Source organism: Arvicola amphibius, chromosome X (genome assembly GCF_903992535.2).
Source record: "Arvicola amphibius chromosome X, mArvAmp1.2, whole genome shotgun sequence".
NCBI lineage: Eukaryota > Metazoa > Chordata > Mammalia > Rodentia > Cricetidae > Arvicola > Arvicola amphibius.
The window spans coordinates 95,279,961-95,296,749 of NC_052065.1; the positions used below are offsets into that span (position 1 = coordinate 95,279,961).

At 42.4% G+C, this 16,789-nt stretch overlaps 1 protein-coding gene across 1 annotated transcript in view; it reads left to right on the forward strand.

Annotated features, from left to right (window-relative positions):
- The window catches only part of Tmem164 (transmembrane protein 164), a 177,862-nt gene that overhangs the window by 76,942 nt on the left and 84,131 nt on the right, over positions 1–16,789 (forward strand). The window contains 1 exon segment of the mRNA XM_038317458.1: positions 12,583–12,649. Coding sequence (XP_038173386.1) covers positions 12,583–12,649 — 67 coding nt within the window.

Here is a 16,789-nt window from a genome sequence, read left to right on the forward strand (position 1 = left end):
CTTTCTAGACAGAAAATGTTGAGTGGTTCATTGGTACTTTTTCCCTTTGACCTCATTTATTATGTTATTTTGATAGAGTTCCTAATCGCAACTATTGAAGGGCTACTAATGTAATCTCCTCTTTTCCTCTGTGTATTTGCAAGAGATTCATATTTGGCTTCCTTCGCATGAATTTGATTGATTTTGTTTAACTCCTTGTCATTCTTCCTTACTTTGCAGAGTTCTCCTTTTGCCTCAGCTTGTTGTTTTTCTTTCCCAGGGCACCTTATTCTGGTGGCTTTAAAAAAATACCTGCTTCTTAGAGTTCAGGTTTTCTTGCATACTCTCTAGGACATACTGAGTTTTGTAAAATCCTTTCTAGTTCTTACACTAAATTTGGATGTTTGTGCTTCTCTAAGACTTCAGAATGATATGCGCTTCCCCATGTGCTGCCAGACGTTTTCATAGGAGCTGTGCTGGTTTTTTGTATGTCTCTGCATATTCAAAGGAGGGTCTGTTGTTTGTCAGAGACAGATTGTATATAGTGAATATTTTTATACTCTCTACTGGTTAGAACCACTTCTCAGCTCCATTATTTGCTGGCAGGTTAATGCATACAGCTTTTTAGCCTGTTTCTCACAGTCTAGTAACTACTCAGATTTTCTATCCCAACTACTAAACTCTCAGATATGCTGAACAAATAAAGTCTGTAAAAAGTCCTAGACTCCTTTATGTGTAACTCCCAGAGGTTTTCTTGTGAAACCTCCCCTTCTCAGTACCAGTCAGATTTGCTAGCACCAATCAGATCATATTGTACTCTGTTGACTTTGGAGAATTGATTAGAGCCCCTAACTAGGTATAGACAGGATCCAGGAAGTATTAATATTACCTGCAAGCAGTTGTCAGCCGTGGAGGAACGGCTGTCTGACTTGTGGGTTGCCAGCCGTGAGGCTGATCATGGCAAGATCTCTTCTTTTCAGGTTGTTAGAAGCTGCTGCCTGGCTCAGCCACAGATTTTTTTTTCTCACTGTAGCACTACCTATATTACTGACAAAGATTTCTTGCAAATTCCAGCTGTCAGTTTGTCTGACAGTCATTTAAGGTTTTCACTGATTTGGGGAATTTGATCAGTTTTGCTACCTTATAGTTATTTGAATGGAAAGTTCGGAGAGGCTGTAAGCCATGGATTTTAAAGTAGAAACCTAAGGTATATTTTGGTTTGGGGTGACTTTTTTAATACTTAAAATAAAGGACTGCATAGCAACATTTTAGATCTTAGGGGCTCATGACGTAGAACAACATAATCTCTGGCCTTGAACAATGTTCTTTTGATAGCGAGAAAGGAACCTAAAAATATGCAAAGGAATGAATATGGTTATGTTCCATTAAAGTGTTAAGTATGTAAGCAGCAGGACCAGATGCAAAAGTTGTAGGGACTGCTGAGGGTAACAGTTGTGTGACTTCACTATTCTTAGTGTTGAATCGTAGAAGTAAAAATAGTTAATATAGGGAATTCAGTGATAGATATGTTATTACACACCCAAAGGAAGAGCAGGGCCATAGTTCACTAACCCTGACTTTACAAGGATTAGATCTAGCATACAGAGAGCCCACAGTTGAGGTGGAATGAGGTTTGGACTGTACAATAGAACATTAGCCTTGTTAGTTAGGTAGATGGCAGTAGGTGAATTTTTTGCCTACTGGGATGAATACCTTGATGAGGGATAAAGGATTCTTGAAAGCTGAAGTTGCTTCTGGTGATGCCATCCCATGGTCGTTAAGGCTGCAATTAGTCATCATGTCTTCTAATACAAGAATCAGAATAGGGATTTTTCTCTTTGGGAAAGTTCTGGTACTACCACAGGTCTTCATATTGGAGACATCTTAAATAGCAAACAGCGAGGGGCCTTTGAGATGTCTCAGTGGGTAAAGGTGCTTGCTGAACAATCCTGATGACCTGAGTTCAATATTTAAAACCCACATACAGGTGGAAGGAGAGAACCAATGCCAAAAAATTGTTCTCTGTCCTCCAAATTTGTACCATGGCAACCATGCATTCCCCCAATAATTACAATATTTTTAAAAACCCTCAGGCTCTCCTTCCTGATTATAATACAGTTGTTCGTTAAACTGCTCATAGTTGATCTCATCACTTCCCAAGGCTAGAAAGCCCTGGTTCTTAAGTTATTGACCATAGTTGGTTTACTAGATAAAAGAGCACACACTGGCTGGAGTCTGTGGTCTATAGATAAGTTCAAGGTAAACGTTCTTCCTTTTCAGCTGGAGACTTGGGCTTTTACATATGGAGAGCACTTCTGAGCCTATTACTTTTCTCTTGGTGCACAGAGAAGTCTCTACTTCTCAGCTCTAGTCGTTGCTGCCCTGTTTGACCAACAACTATGAACAGCCTAAATTCCTGCTTCATTCTCCAGTCTGTCCAGGCCTAAATTCCTGCTGCATTCTCCAGTCTGTCCAGAAGTTAGGAGCTGGGGAAGCAGGGCTCTGGTGTGTTTGATGTCCATGCCTGGAAAACAGCAGATCCAGGGTCTATTTTTCCACTACCCTTGTGACATTACAGGAAGGCTAAGATCTCAGGGCTAGGGGCACCGAAGTTCTGGAGCCACATAGCAGCTTCAGAGTTCCTCTGTCTCTGTTGGGCCTGTTAGTTAGGCAAAGGTGGTATTGTCATCACTTGGGAGAATGCTTTTATACCCCTTCCTGGTCTTTGAAGCCTGTCTCCACTGTAATTTTCAGCTTGGTTTTTGTTGCCCTTGCTGTACTTTCCTTTCATCCATCCACCCTCCCACCTACCCACCCACCCACCCACCCATCCATCCATCCATCCACCCACCCATCCATCCATTTATCCATCCCTGGGTCTTACTATATTTATTGTATAGTTTGACCTTGAATGCATGGGCTCAAGTGACCCCTCCCAGCCTTTCCAGTTGTTGGGACTTACAGGACTGTGCTGCCTTGGCCGGCTGTTGCTCGTTTTCGAAGATTTCACAGGGGTCTAGAAGCTTCTTAGAGAAGATGATCTTTTAGGACTTGCTCCTTCTCTCTCTTGGGATACTTTGAAGGAATGGAAGGAAAAGAGCAGCAGCTAAGGTTTTCCAAGCTTTGGGTTATGAACCAACAGTTCCTTTGCACTGTGAACACCCACGGTTAATGTGATGGTTAACTCAACTGTGCACCAAGAGTCAGGGAGGCTCAAGCCTTAAAAGTTTGTGACATTTTGAATGGCTACAGATTCCTCCACCCATCCTGTGTAAGATAAGTGGCTGGCAGAGGGCTGACCAACATCCTCTGATTCTGGAAGCCTATGGTACCCCCCCCCACCTCGACTCCCGTTCTGAAACTCTGACAGCTGCTCATCATGAGCACATGGAAAGCAGAGGAGCTGGGATGCAAACTGAGATTATCTGATCATGAGTATCTGCTGACTCAGTCCCAGAAGGCTTTTAACGAGAGGAGATGAAATTTCATCTGTGCCACAGAGAGCAGAGGTGCGCTGCGGGATGGAGAGAGGACTATAGGCCAGGTGTGAGCCAAGGTAGGTGAGGGAATGTAGGGGTGGGTGAGGGTAAGAATTAGGACAGCCTGACATGTGATCATGGCATTGAAAGACTGATAGCTCGTTGACCTTTAGGCCACATGATATTAGGATAATTCTGTAGCCTTGTGATACTCTCTTTTTAGCTCCCACTTAGACTTTATTGTACTCCCTGAATTAAATGTTTCTTTTCTGGGATTATCATATAATTATTGAATTTTAAATATCATGGCTTTCTCCAAGGAGCCTCATATCTGAATCTGTGAGTGTTCTGAGGCTGTGACACTCAGCTTGAACCAGTTGGTTTTTCTTTTCTTTTTTCCCTCTCTCCCCTCCCTCTCTTCCTCTCTACCCCGCATCAGTGTTGAAGACTGCGCCTAGGGTCTCAAGCATTGGAGTTAGCATTTCACCACTGAGCACAGCCCCAACCCTAACCTGTCGTGTCTGTTTTTCCCACGTGCTATCTTCTGTGGACCCTGAGGTTTGGACTGTAGCTCAGCTTAGAGTCATAGATACGGCTTTTAAAGGGATAATCTATTTTGCCACCCTTGCTGTGGGGAGGCGGCTGATTGGGCTTGACTTTGGACATCATACTGAGAAAGGTGGTTAGAAGATGGCCTCTGACCTGTGCAGGCAGTTTATAAAGCTTGGTCTTGGCAAGGGAGAGAAAGCTGACAAACACTATGCAGTTTAAGAGGGAAGGAGACCAGAAATCTTAAAAGATTCTAAGAAATTAGCAAGTAGTTCTGGGAAACGAATTTTTCAGTGGTGTGGTACTAAGCTCAGGTATCCCCTTTCCTAAGACCCTAACTGTCTGAACCCAGCCTATATTCACAAGCATTATTCCTAGCACTTTGAGGAGTGAGGGACTTTTCCTATTGATTCTAGATCTCTTTCCCTTCCATGTCCACAACATAAAACATAGCTTCTTCCCCACATATTTCAGTTGTGCCTTTTACACATCTCCTGTGACGATCTTACTGAGTAGGGCTGCTTTCTTTTGCTTTCTTTTCTTTCTTCTGTGTAACTGTGTTTTCATAACATGTGTCTGAGCATGCACCATCTTCAGGAGAAAAGGAAGGCTATCACTCCAGATAAATTTTCCCCATCTTAAGAAAGCCAAGTGTGGACTCTTCCTGCACTGTGTGTTTGATAAAAGAACAATACAGTTTAATAAGATTTGGGCAAGGTTATGTTGAAGCTGTGCAGTCGTAATGGAAAAGTAGAGATGCGCCAGTCTTTTTAAAGTCATGTGTGCTTGCTGTACAGAAAAAAAATGAAACACTTCAGAAAGTAACAAAACAGTCATGAATAACAATAATTTCTGTTAGTAGGATGATACCATTTTCTTCTAGCTTTCCTCATGTACGTACTCAGAAATAAGAATTATTCTTTTTTATGTTTTGTAATTTTTTTAGAAAGCAAACAGACTAGACATGGTGGTGCATTCCTGTAATAAATAAATAAATAAATCAGGGAATCAGGTTATATAGCAAAGTAAAAGCCAGTCTGGGCTATGTTAGAGCCTGTCTTCAAAAAAACAAAAAAGGCAAACAAATCAATGTTTAGTAAGCACAATTACTTCTATATTTTAGTTAATATACTATAATTGTTTCCCTATCTATCTTACTAATACTTCTCTAAAAATTATTTCTAATGCCATGTAAATATCTATTATTTAGGTGAATAATGTATCATAATGTGTATAATTAATTATAATATAATATGAGTGGCTATAAACAGTGTCATGTTAATTTAGCATTTATCTTCTTGGCTAGATGGATGTTGAAGGAGTCTGAGTAATCCAGTGGGATTTCATGACCTGGGTTATATGTGTGCTTTGCCTACTTGCTTCTCAGTTTTGAGTAAAAATGAAGGCCTCAGCCTCCATTTCTGCATTTTTTTTTAAAAATGTATTATTAGTAGTGGCTCCCTCCTTGCTGCTGCTAACAGTTAGCGGAGCTGACCCCCTGGAAATCTTTTAGCGTGGAGCTGACATACACTAAGTACACAATAAGTGTTCCTAAATAATAGCATTAGCCTCGTTTTTATCCTTTGCCATCTCTCCCTGTACCTCCCTTTTAAAATTTGAGATTGAAAATTGCTTTCATTTAGATAAGTAGATTTCAGAATGGAAATTACTTTCATCTAAGTAGCCTCTTTTACCAGTTGAGCATTTTACAGATGGAAAACTAATGTCAACTTCATAAGAGGGCAGTGTTCTGGAACATTTGCACTTAATGATGCTGACCCCATTTGATCCAGGATAAGGTAGTGGAAAGCCACTGGCTGCAAAGGCAGGGGGGGGGGGTGGGGGGGCGGGGGGGGGGAAGATGGTTATTGTGCCCACAGGCAAAACCCACCCAAACTTCCTCTTGTACTTTTAAAAGATCTTGCTAGTGGTTTTTTTATTAGCTCCAATTTCTTTCTTTTAAAAAAAAATATTATTTGTATTTTACTACACTGGTGTTTTTGCCTGCATGTACATCTGTATGAGGGTTTGGGATCCTCTGGAATAGGATATAGTTTGCTCTGTCTGTATAATGTTACTTTGTAATGATGTTTTTCAGGACGGACTAGTGTTTTATCTTAAGAATATCATATAAATGGAACCTTACTGCACATAGCCTTTGGAGAATGCCTTTGTGCATTTGTGCATGCAACATAGGGCCTTTTTTTTTTTTTTTTGGTTTTTCGAGACAGGGTTTCTCTGCGGCTTTAGAGCCTGACCGGAGCTAGCCTCTTGTAGACCAGGTGGTCCTCGAACTCACAGAGATCCGCCTGCCTCTGCCTCCCGAGTGCTGGGATAAAGGCGTGCCGCCACCACCACCCGGCCATTGGGCCTTTTTTATTCTTTCTTTTTCTTTTTGATACAGGGTTCTCTATGTATCTCTGACTGTCCTGAAACTCACTCTAGACAAGGCTGGCCTTGAAACTCACAGATATCTGCCTGAACTCTGCCTCCTGAGTGCTGGAACTAAAGGCATGCACCACCACACCTGATCTCAAAGATTAGTTTTTTTATTTTATTTTTTTATTTTTTTAAGATTTATTTATTATGCATACAATGTTCTGTTACATATATACACCAGAAGAGGCACCAGATTTCATTATAGATGGTTGTGAGCCACCATGTGGTTGCTGGGAACGAATCAGGACCTCTTGAAGAGCAGCTAGGCTCTTAATCTCTGAGCCATCTCTCCAGCCCCCTAATTTTTATTTTTGAAATAGGGTTTCTCTGTATAGTCCTGGCTGTCCTGGACTTTGATATGTTGACAGACTGTTCTTGAGCTCACGGTGTTCATACATTCTTGCCTTTCACACATGCTTCTTTTGAGATGCATTCAAATTGTTCCCTTTATCAGTTGTTTCCTGCTTCTCTCTGAGTCATTGTTCCACAATATGCATTGTCCAGTTTCTTTAGTTTTTTTTCTATCATTTAAAGGCACTTGTGCTGAATCTATATTTTGGGCTATTACAGAATGCTGTCAACATTAGTGTGCACATTTTCACAGAACAACATTTTTACCTCGGGATGATAGATACTCTGGAGCAGAATTCTTGGGGCACAGATAGGCAGTTTTAGCTGTCTACACTTTTATACAATTTACTTTTCACTGGATTTGTTTACTTGATATCTAGTTTTGTGAGTTCTCCAAAGGTATTAATGACACAGGGTACATCAACACCACTCCAGGGCAGAATCTCATTTTCAGGAGTTTTTCTTTTGGGGTGATGGAGTTTTTTTTTTAAGTTTTGGGGGTTTTTGTTTGTATTGGGCCTTTAGGGTTTTTTGGAGAAAGAACTTAAGTTGGGTGTGTAGGGAGGAGGAGGAGAGGAGGAACTGGCAAACTTGGGGGGAAGGGCAAGAATCTGATCAAATATACTATACTGTCCAACTTTACTGAAGTAGTCGTTTTATATTTCCCATTGCTTTTCACAACGAATAAGCTCTCCTTCTTTCCTTTTCTGTGTAAACAATTCTGCTGTGATGTTTTAGCAATTTGTTTGAAGGTGATGGCAATGTTCTGCCGTTCTCATAGTATTTACACTATGGCCAAAATCACATGAGCATAACAATGTGGTCTGACTCTGAAGTGTTATGTTTTGATGACTGATGGGTCTGTTCTTGACCAATGGCACATTGTTTTGCCTGCTGTAACTTTTAAAATCAGCTACTGTCATAGTTATTTCTGTCCCCTATGTCCTTTCCATGTACATTTTAAGATCAGTTTATCCATATACACAAAGCCATGCTGCTGGGAGTTTGGTCAAAATTGCTTGGAAGCTGTAGATGATTTTGTGCGAGCCTTCCCTCTGTGGAGCTCTAGGTCCTAACCAACTAAGTTCACAGGACTCAGTATGAAACTAAAATTGCTTGCAGGAGGGTTGGAGCAATGGCTTATCACAGCAACAGTATGAACTAAAGTTGCGCGCAAGAGGGTGGGAGCAATGGCCTTAGCTGACTTAGAGTACTTTCCACTCCTTTAGAGTATCTGTGTTGGGTTCTAGTATTCAAGAGGCAGCTCACAATGTTCTGTACTCCAATTCCACGGGAATCTGACACCTCTTCTGGCTTTGGGGAGAAACAGGCACTCCATGTTATACACACATACATGCATGCACACACTCATACACATAAACCAGCAAACAAAAACCCAAGTCTCATAAAAACTGCCTGCAGAGGAAGCGTGAGTGATAGTAGTAGTTGCTCTTTTGTATTTTTCTTTTACCAGTGGCCAGTCAGGAGTAGCTAAAGAAGAGATAGAAGAGAGCTGGAGAACAAAGTCTATTTCGTTTGGAAGGATCTAGTACTCTCAGTGGGGCCACATGGAGAAAGACATCAAGGTGAAATGGTCAAGAAGAAGGGAACATTTAGGCCACTGTCCTTGAGTAGTCTTTGGGAAGGCAAGACAAGGCAGAGCTGGGTAAAGGATTCAGGGCCGACTAAGTAGACTTATTTCTATATGCTTTAACTGAGGGGGTTGGATTTTGAGTTGCATGGCATCTGGTCCTGGGATGGCTGAAGTGGAGAAGTGTACTCAGAGGAAGGGCGGCTGTGACTGATAGTTTTACATACCAAAGATTTTGCCTACAACTGAGCTCTTCTGATCTTTAGGACTAAGTCTCCAGAAAGGACATACTTCCCCTAGTCAGAAAGGTTATGGGGAGTACATTCTTGAGTGCGTTGTGTGCGTGCATGAGTGGTGAGTGCTGCGTGTGTTTGTGTGTGCAAGCAGGGGGATAGAACCCAGGGCTGTACACAGTGAAACATATGAAGCAAGTGATCTTTCTTCTGTCCTTCATCTCTGTCACACAAACAAATAATTAAAATATTTTTCAAAAGACCTCAGACAGTCTTTCCAGATTATAATACAAATAGTGACTAGTTATGCAGGACATATGTAACACTCATGCCATGCATGAAGATGGGTAATAATTAGTTATACAGGCTACATGTAATGCTCATGCCATGCATGAAAATGAGTACAGTGGCAAAAATGTAGGTACAAAACTTATTACCCACGTGATCTTGGGCAAGTCAATTATTTGGAGTTTTTGTTTTCTCAGTTATGAAATGAAGAAGATAATGATTATTATAATGAAACCTAGGTAAGCTGAGTGTGGTCATGTATACCTTTAATTTCAGCACTCCAGAAGAAGAGGCAGATGGGTCTCTGTGAGTTTAAGGCCAGCCTGGTCTACATAGTTCCAGGACAATCAGAGCTACATAGTAAGACCTTGTCTTGAAACAAAATTAAACCTAGGGGGATTGAATTAGATATCTTTGAATACTTATCCCAGTGATTTACAGATGTTCAATATTTTTATAATTATTTATGGCAAAGTCCTTTTTATGTATTAAATATAATTCACTTACACTCCCCATACACCTTGTATAACTGAGTTTTGGGAACTTTTCGTTTCTTTTTTAGAGACAGGATTTCTCTGTGTTAAAGTCTAGATCAGGCTGGTCTTAAACTCACAGAGATCTACCTGCCTCTGCCTCCTGAGTGCTGGGATTAAAGGCTTGTGCCACCACCACCCAGCAAATTTTGAGAACTTCTAACAAGACTTGCCTTTATATGGAATTTTTGGATCTTGATACTAATTCTGTCACTGACCTAATATCACTTGATATTATATTTATCATTGACCTTCCATGGGCCCTTGGAATCTGTTCTATTATCCCTAAGATGTAACTTTGGATACACAAATGTCTAACTGGCCTTGCATGAATGTCAACTTTCCATGGAGGTTAGTGACAAAGCCTGGCACCAGATTCTAGTGGTACATGGATCATTGATGTGATTTTGGCAAAGCCTGGCACCAGATTCTAGTGGTACATGGATCATCAATATGACTTTGGCAAAACCTGGTGCCAGATTCTAGTGGTACATGGATTATCCATGTGACTTTTCTATTCTCAGCATGAATTTACACTGTGGCTAGAATAGGACCAACTGGCAATGTTAGGCCAGAGTCAACCTTACTCAAGACGTAAAATCAGTTTTCCAGAGTGCAAAGTGTCTTGGTGGTTTTTCTGAAAACTTGACTGGTCAGCCTGAGGTAAAAGGAGTGGCATTTGTTTGGTCTGCCTACTCCCACTAACCTGTATGACGAGAGAGTCTCTCACCCTAAATCCACTCTTAATGCTTGTTGAACCTAGGGCAGATGGTGCAAGAGGTAGAAAGATGCCTAAAATTAAAGGAAGGGCAGAGGCACATCTCTGTATTCTCTGAGGTCATATTTGGAAGGGAGGGAGGCACTGATATAAGGTAGTGATAAATGCTGGAAATTTGAAGTGTGATGTCAAATAGATTTGAGTGAGTCTTGGCATTGAGCATATTACCTTACTTTCCTGAATGAACTTTGTTTCCTCCACATCAAAATGAGGAAAAGTAAAAGTCATAGTGCCTGTTTTAGAAATTCGCTACCAGAACTAGGTGAGAGGTTCATACAAAGCAATTAATGTGATGCTTTCCTGAAGTATATTAAGTGAACATCATGATCATTGAGGCCTTGGTGACAAAGAACAGCAGGAGGAAACAGATTAGCTGGGATGAAAAGCAGTCTCTGGATTTCTGTGCCATCCTTTGGGGCTACACTTGAACATTCCTTGGTTGTCAGGCCACTTTTGTGAGTGACAAGAGGAGCACCAAATGTCTAGGTGCAGGCGTGTTCAAACTTTTGATGCCGGGACACAACACTGTCATCTACAAAGTTCTTTGAAAACAATAGCAAATGTCCCAGAATTGTGTTTTACGTTCATGACTGCTCGTTGGACCACATTCCTAGTTACACTGGGCACGTGCAGCCCATGGCCCAAAGTTGGCCACATCTAGTAGGGTTCTTCTTCAAGATATCCTATTGTCCTAGGACTAGTATGTGTGTCGGGGCGGAGGGCAGGGCTCAGAGGTCATCTAGCCTCTTGTTCGGTTGTGTCTTCCTCAGCTTGTGCTGAGATACACAGGTCAGTGATGGTTGGCCATGAGCGTCCAATCAGCTTTTCTTCAGGAGGAACAAACTCATATCCTTTGCCTGTTTCTCAAGAACCATTTGCCCAGAATGGTGAAGAAAGCTAGCTGCTTCAATCCTTCTCAGAACCTCCCAAGAAGGTTTATTCCTGGGTTCTTTGTTCCTTGTTCTTGACATAGGAAGTATGGATAATATGCATTTTCTTTTCTCCTTCTTCTTCTCCTTCTTCTTCTCCTTCCCTTCTCCTTCTCCTTCTCCTTCCCTTCTCTTCTTTCTTCTCTCTTCTTATTTTATTATTACTGGAAGACAGAGTTTCTCTGTAGCTTTGGAGCCTGTCCTGCAACTTGCTCTGTAGACCAGGCTGGCCTCGAACTCACAGAGATCCGCCCGTCTCTGCCTCACGAGTCCTGGGATTAAAGGCATGCGCCACCACCACCTGGTAGTAGTACTCATTCAACAAGTCTGGTATTGAGACCTGGAAACACGATCATTACTTGATGTTCCTCTTCTCTTGGTCCCTTCCTCTCCCCTCTTCTGTAATGCTGTAATGTAGGCTAATCAAGGACTCGACCACCAAGCTAAGGTCCTAGCACTGCCAGCCTTTAAGTGACAGAATCCCTTATATAAAATAGATCAGAGAAAGCCTGAAGGTTTCCTTGTTTGCCCTCCCCACCTCTTACAGCAGCTACTAAAGGCATTGCTAACAGCAAGGAAACAGTTTGCACCACACCACAATCAGATCCTGTTAGATTCTTTTCCTGTGGTTATGTTAAAATACACTGACAGAAGACAGAAGGAACTTAAGGAAGAAAGGGTTTATTTTGCTCCCAATTCCGTGTTCTAGTCCCTTGGTGTCAGGATGTCAAGGCTGCAGGTGCAGCCAAGAGCAAAGAGCAATAAATTAATACATGTAGCTCAGTTTCCATCTCTGTTTTACACAGTCTAGGATCCCAGGCCAGGGAATGGTCCTGCTCAGTCATGGTGAGTCTTTCTGTCTCAGCTAACCCAAGTTAGATAGTCCATCACAGGCATTCTCAAGTTAACGTTAACCCGGAGAGTTCTTCACAAGTGTTCCTGGAAGCTTGCCTCCTAGATATCACATTGACGACACGGACCCTCATAGACAGCTCTCTAGCTTGTACCAACACTTTCTGTCAAGGTCTTTGGTGGAAAGGCTGACCATAGCTCAGTAAACAAGCAGTCGGCTTCTAAAAGCTGGCTGCTATAGTAACAACAAGCTCTTAACTGCTGCACTTCCCCCTTTCAAACAAATGCTGCAGCAGTTAGAGCCATTGGGTGGGGCTGACGGAATGTTTAGGAAACAGACCTTGGTACTTAGTGAAAGGTTGGAACCAGGTTGGAACCAACGCATGTTCAGGAAGAGTTTGGGAAACTGAAGTAGTATGTGTTTCAGGTAATAAACACAAAATATACTGATTTTCATCTGCTTTGTATTTGGATGAGCTCTGGGGCTGCTTTACACAGAGGGCTGCTTCTTACACATGTCCTAGCTCAACCTCAAACATTTTCTTCTCTCTTGTGACCCGCTGGTCTTCTTTCTCCTACAGGTTACAGATGCACATGCTGAATGGAGCTCTTCTGGCATTGCTGTTTCCTGTGGTAAATACGCGGCTGGTAAGTCGTCTCTCCTAAGAATGAATCAGCAACGTCTGAGTCAGGATAACTTCTTTGCTACCCATTGTTTCTCCTAAATCTTTGCCCTTATGGCCACATGATTTGAAGTTGTGAATATCTGTTGATGTTTGCCACAGTCGGTGTCTATAGTTAGTGGAGGCTTGTGGAGCAGCAGAGTTACTGTGTTAGACTTGCGCTACAGCATGGGTTTAGATCAGAAGTAGAAAACCAAAACTTTATATAGAAATTGGAGAGGTTCTATGGAAGTAATTAGGTCTAGTCTTCACCCTTAGGCTGAGACTTGTAGATGTTTTTTTAAGAGGTGCAATGATGTAGACTAACATGCCAAGGAGCCTCAAAATTATCTGTTTTACCCGGGGACCCTCTCGAGCAAGCAAATTTTTCTCCATCCACTCGAATCCACAGGGCAGAATGGATCACTTTCCTTCACCTCCCCTTCAGGAGATGGAGGAGCTAAAAGGCTGGGGGAATAGGATACTGTTCTAGACTCCTACATGTGGGGCTCCTGAAGTTAGTGAGACACTCATTCAAAGTCCAGGGACGAATTATTTTAAACATGGCTAATATAGCTTTTGCTTTCACGACTTGTTTGTCTTCTGACTGAATGTTATAGTGTTACCTTGGAAACGGAAATTCCTCTTGGGATAGAATTTGTAGCTACAAGGTCTTCTGCTATGCTAGGCTGTTTTTGAGGTAGGTACATAGGACGCTATTACAGCCTCTTGCTTCATAGAGGAAGAAATTGATACTCAGGATGTCACCTGAATTGTGACAGTTTAAGACCAGAGTCTGAGCCTCTCAGTCCTAATGTCAGACTGCACGCTGTTCCTTCTACATCATGTATCACCTTTGCTCCACAGATGCTCCTCAGCACCTGTAGGTTGTGCTGTTCTAGATTTATATCACATAGCAGTAGAATGTCAAAGTTCATATAAAGCAAGGAATTTTGAACTTCTCACTAGGCTCCAGACTCATCAGATTATTAGCTGGGTTATGGCTTTTAGCTCAGTGCTAGAAGGTCTGCCTAGTCTATTCAAGGGCCTAGTTCCCACCCCTAGCACTATGAAAACAAAGAAACAAGCAAATAAGGAGGCTCACCAGGTCCCACGGCAGAGAAACTGGTTGGTGGGGAACAGTAGCAAACAGACCCCCAGTGATATCAAAGCAGGGCTCCTCAGTCTGTTCCCAGAGAACCCATGTGTTAGGAACTTCTAATTCCGTTACTCTAAGCTGTAATAATTTGAAGTGTGGCCTGAAATTAAGCATCAACGGGTGCTGCTTATTAGAAACGTGGGGTTCAGGCCCCCACTGCAGATTCCCTGTTTCTGAATCTACTGAGAAGGTACCCTAGATGACCTAGATCCTTTCCTTCAAGGAGCCCTTAAGCACCTTTTTTTGTGGACCATTGGGGTGATGTGAAATGAAAGATGGCAGGCAATGTTGTTCCTCATTTAATATGCAGGGTTAATTCTGATCAGTGCTCCTTTATGAGATGGCATGGGCAGGAAACAGGTTGCATCAGAGGCACTTTGCTCTCAATTCTATGTCCCGCATAATAGAATTTTCCTGAATTGGCCTTCTAAATTTGTAGAATCTGAACTCATGCCTTGGGACTCCATGGGAAAACATGTACTTCTGATGTACAAGACCCTGGATTCTTTCCCCAGTACCAAACAAACATCCACAGTAAAAATACCTCTCCCTTGGTCCTCAGAACAGAGGGCATAATGTATCACAGAATGGCGGTGGATAACCCAACATTAACAGAATAAACTTGTACTTGCTGACTTTGTACTCCATTGCTCTTCACCTGCTGTGGCCCAGGGATGTGAAGCCAAAGTTGCTGTCTGCCTGTGGTAGGAACAGCTAAGGCTTAGGAAAGCACTCACTGCTCTCTTGTGCTGTCTCCCTCCTCGCCTGAGTCCAGCTCCCAGGAGACAAAGAGGCCAGGTGACCTGAGAGCTGCTGTCTTACTATCCTCTGCTCTCTCAGCTACCAGGGCCCAGTACAGGGGTTGAATAGGTACCTCAGAAAATCATTTCCTGGACTAATGGAGCCAGTGATTCTGAGTTTGAAGGTTGCCTCCCCCAAGGAGCTCTTGCTAAACAGCTCGGGCCCACTTGCCTCTTCTATACCCAGTGAAAAACCTTGTAGAATCCTGAGTGCCAGGCAGAAGTTCAGACTACCATTGAGAGAGGAGGAGAATGGAAGTCCCAAGGGGCTTGGTCACACACCCAAGGGCATCTAGGATGCTGGTGGCGAGGTGTTCATTGAGACAGTCTTGTTAACTGCAAATGGGTGTCTCACCAGGTCTCATGATGTCCTCAGCTTGTTATCAGTAGCTATGGGGGCAGCAACCTTAGCTGCCACTTCTTGAGGGCTTGTTTTATGCCAGGTGCTGCTGTAACTGTTTTGCATGAGTGGATTTAGTTAATCTTTTCAGCTTCCGAGGCCGTGTTCAGTTATCATCTTCAAGGTCAACATGCTAGCGGGATTGGCTTCTTTAGGCCTCTTTCTTGGGTTTGAAAGTAGCAGCTATCATATGTTTAGTCTCATGATTTCTTGGTGTGGTTATTTATTCATGAAGACATCTATCACATTGGATCAGAACACATTCTAATAGCCTACTTTTACCTTAATCTCTTCTTTAAATTCCTGTCTCCAAATATACTCACATTCTGAGATACGGGGTTAAGATTTTGACATATAAATGGGGGGTTGCTGAGGACCTTCCATCCATGATGACTGGACTGTCTTGTTTCTTCCTTGTTTCTTCCCTGCCCCCTTGGTGTTTTTTCTATCCCTGGCTTTATTCCTTCATCCATTTTCCCTTCTGCTCTTCCTCCTTTTCTCTCTTTGCATCCCCCTAATCTCTTTTCTTTTCTTTTCTTTTCTTTTCTTTTCTTTTTTTTCTTTTCTTTTTTTCTTTTCTTTTCTTTTCTTTTCTCTTTCTCTTTTTCTTTTCTTTCTTTTCTTTTCTCTTTTCTTTTCTTTTCTTTCCCTTGTCATAGCATGGATCAGCTACTACAGTACACATTGCTTTCTAAATAAATGTCAAGGTAGACTCAACCAGCCCAGCTTACCAAGAATGTGTATTACTTTGTCACTGAAATTTCTTAAGACATAAATCCATCACCCTAGTAAATCTTTACCCCTCCCCCCTTCTAAAATAAAGCTGACCAAAGCTCACGTCTCCTTCTGCATCTGTCTGTGAAATTGGTATTGACCTGGCTCTTTCATATATAGTCAGGGCTCTTGAGCACTTTGGCCTTTAGGCAGCCAACTTTACCGTGGTCTAGTTCGATAGTCTTCAAATGAGACACAGGAGGCTGGCCCTTCTTGCTTAGTCCTGATGATGGTCCAATTAGGCAGGAAAAGCAGCGTTGACTTCTCCTTTTGCCTTTCCTTCTTGGCCATTTGTCTCTTAATCTTTTTTCCTCACTTAGCAATTGATGAGAGGAAGCAGAAAAAGGACTCATTAGTAGTGTGCCTATCCTCCTACATGTGGACACTTGCATGCACGAAGACAGGGTGAGAGGGAGGGGAGGAGGTCACCACTATCAGCTGAAGGTTTGAGGTCATCAGTGACTTTCTGTGGGAACATTTCTGCCCTGTGGCTGATTGCCAGCAGTGTCTGCAGATCTAGAAAATGGTCCAATCCTTCAGTCCTATGGGTTTTTCCATCGTTAAGGCTAACTAACGGCCCTAGAGAAAGGACGTCTATTTCAATGGACCAAATTCCAAGTAAATAAGTTCCCTTTGTAGCTAGGATATAGCTTGAGATGAAGCTCTTCAAGGCAGTTTGCAGGCACTGTGTCCTTTTGCGTCTTGAAGGCAAGAGAGGAAGATCATCATGAACCACTGGTAGATTAGTCAGGGTGCTCAGAGCTTGTGTGATTTGATCTTACCTGCTGGGTAGGGAGATGAACCATCCCCTCCCGCCCTCCGTAAATATCCTCCCTACCTCCCTCCCTCCCCTCCCCCTCCTCCCTCCCTTCTTCCTTTCCTCACTCTATCTCCCTCCATCTCTCTCTTCTTGCTATCCCATGCTTCTTTATTTAAGAACAAAATAATGAATGATTGACTCATGATCAATGGTATCACTGAACTTCCTCTTCC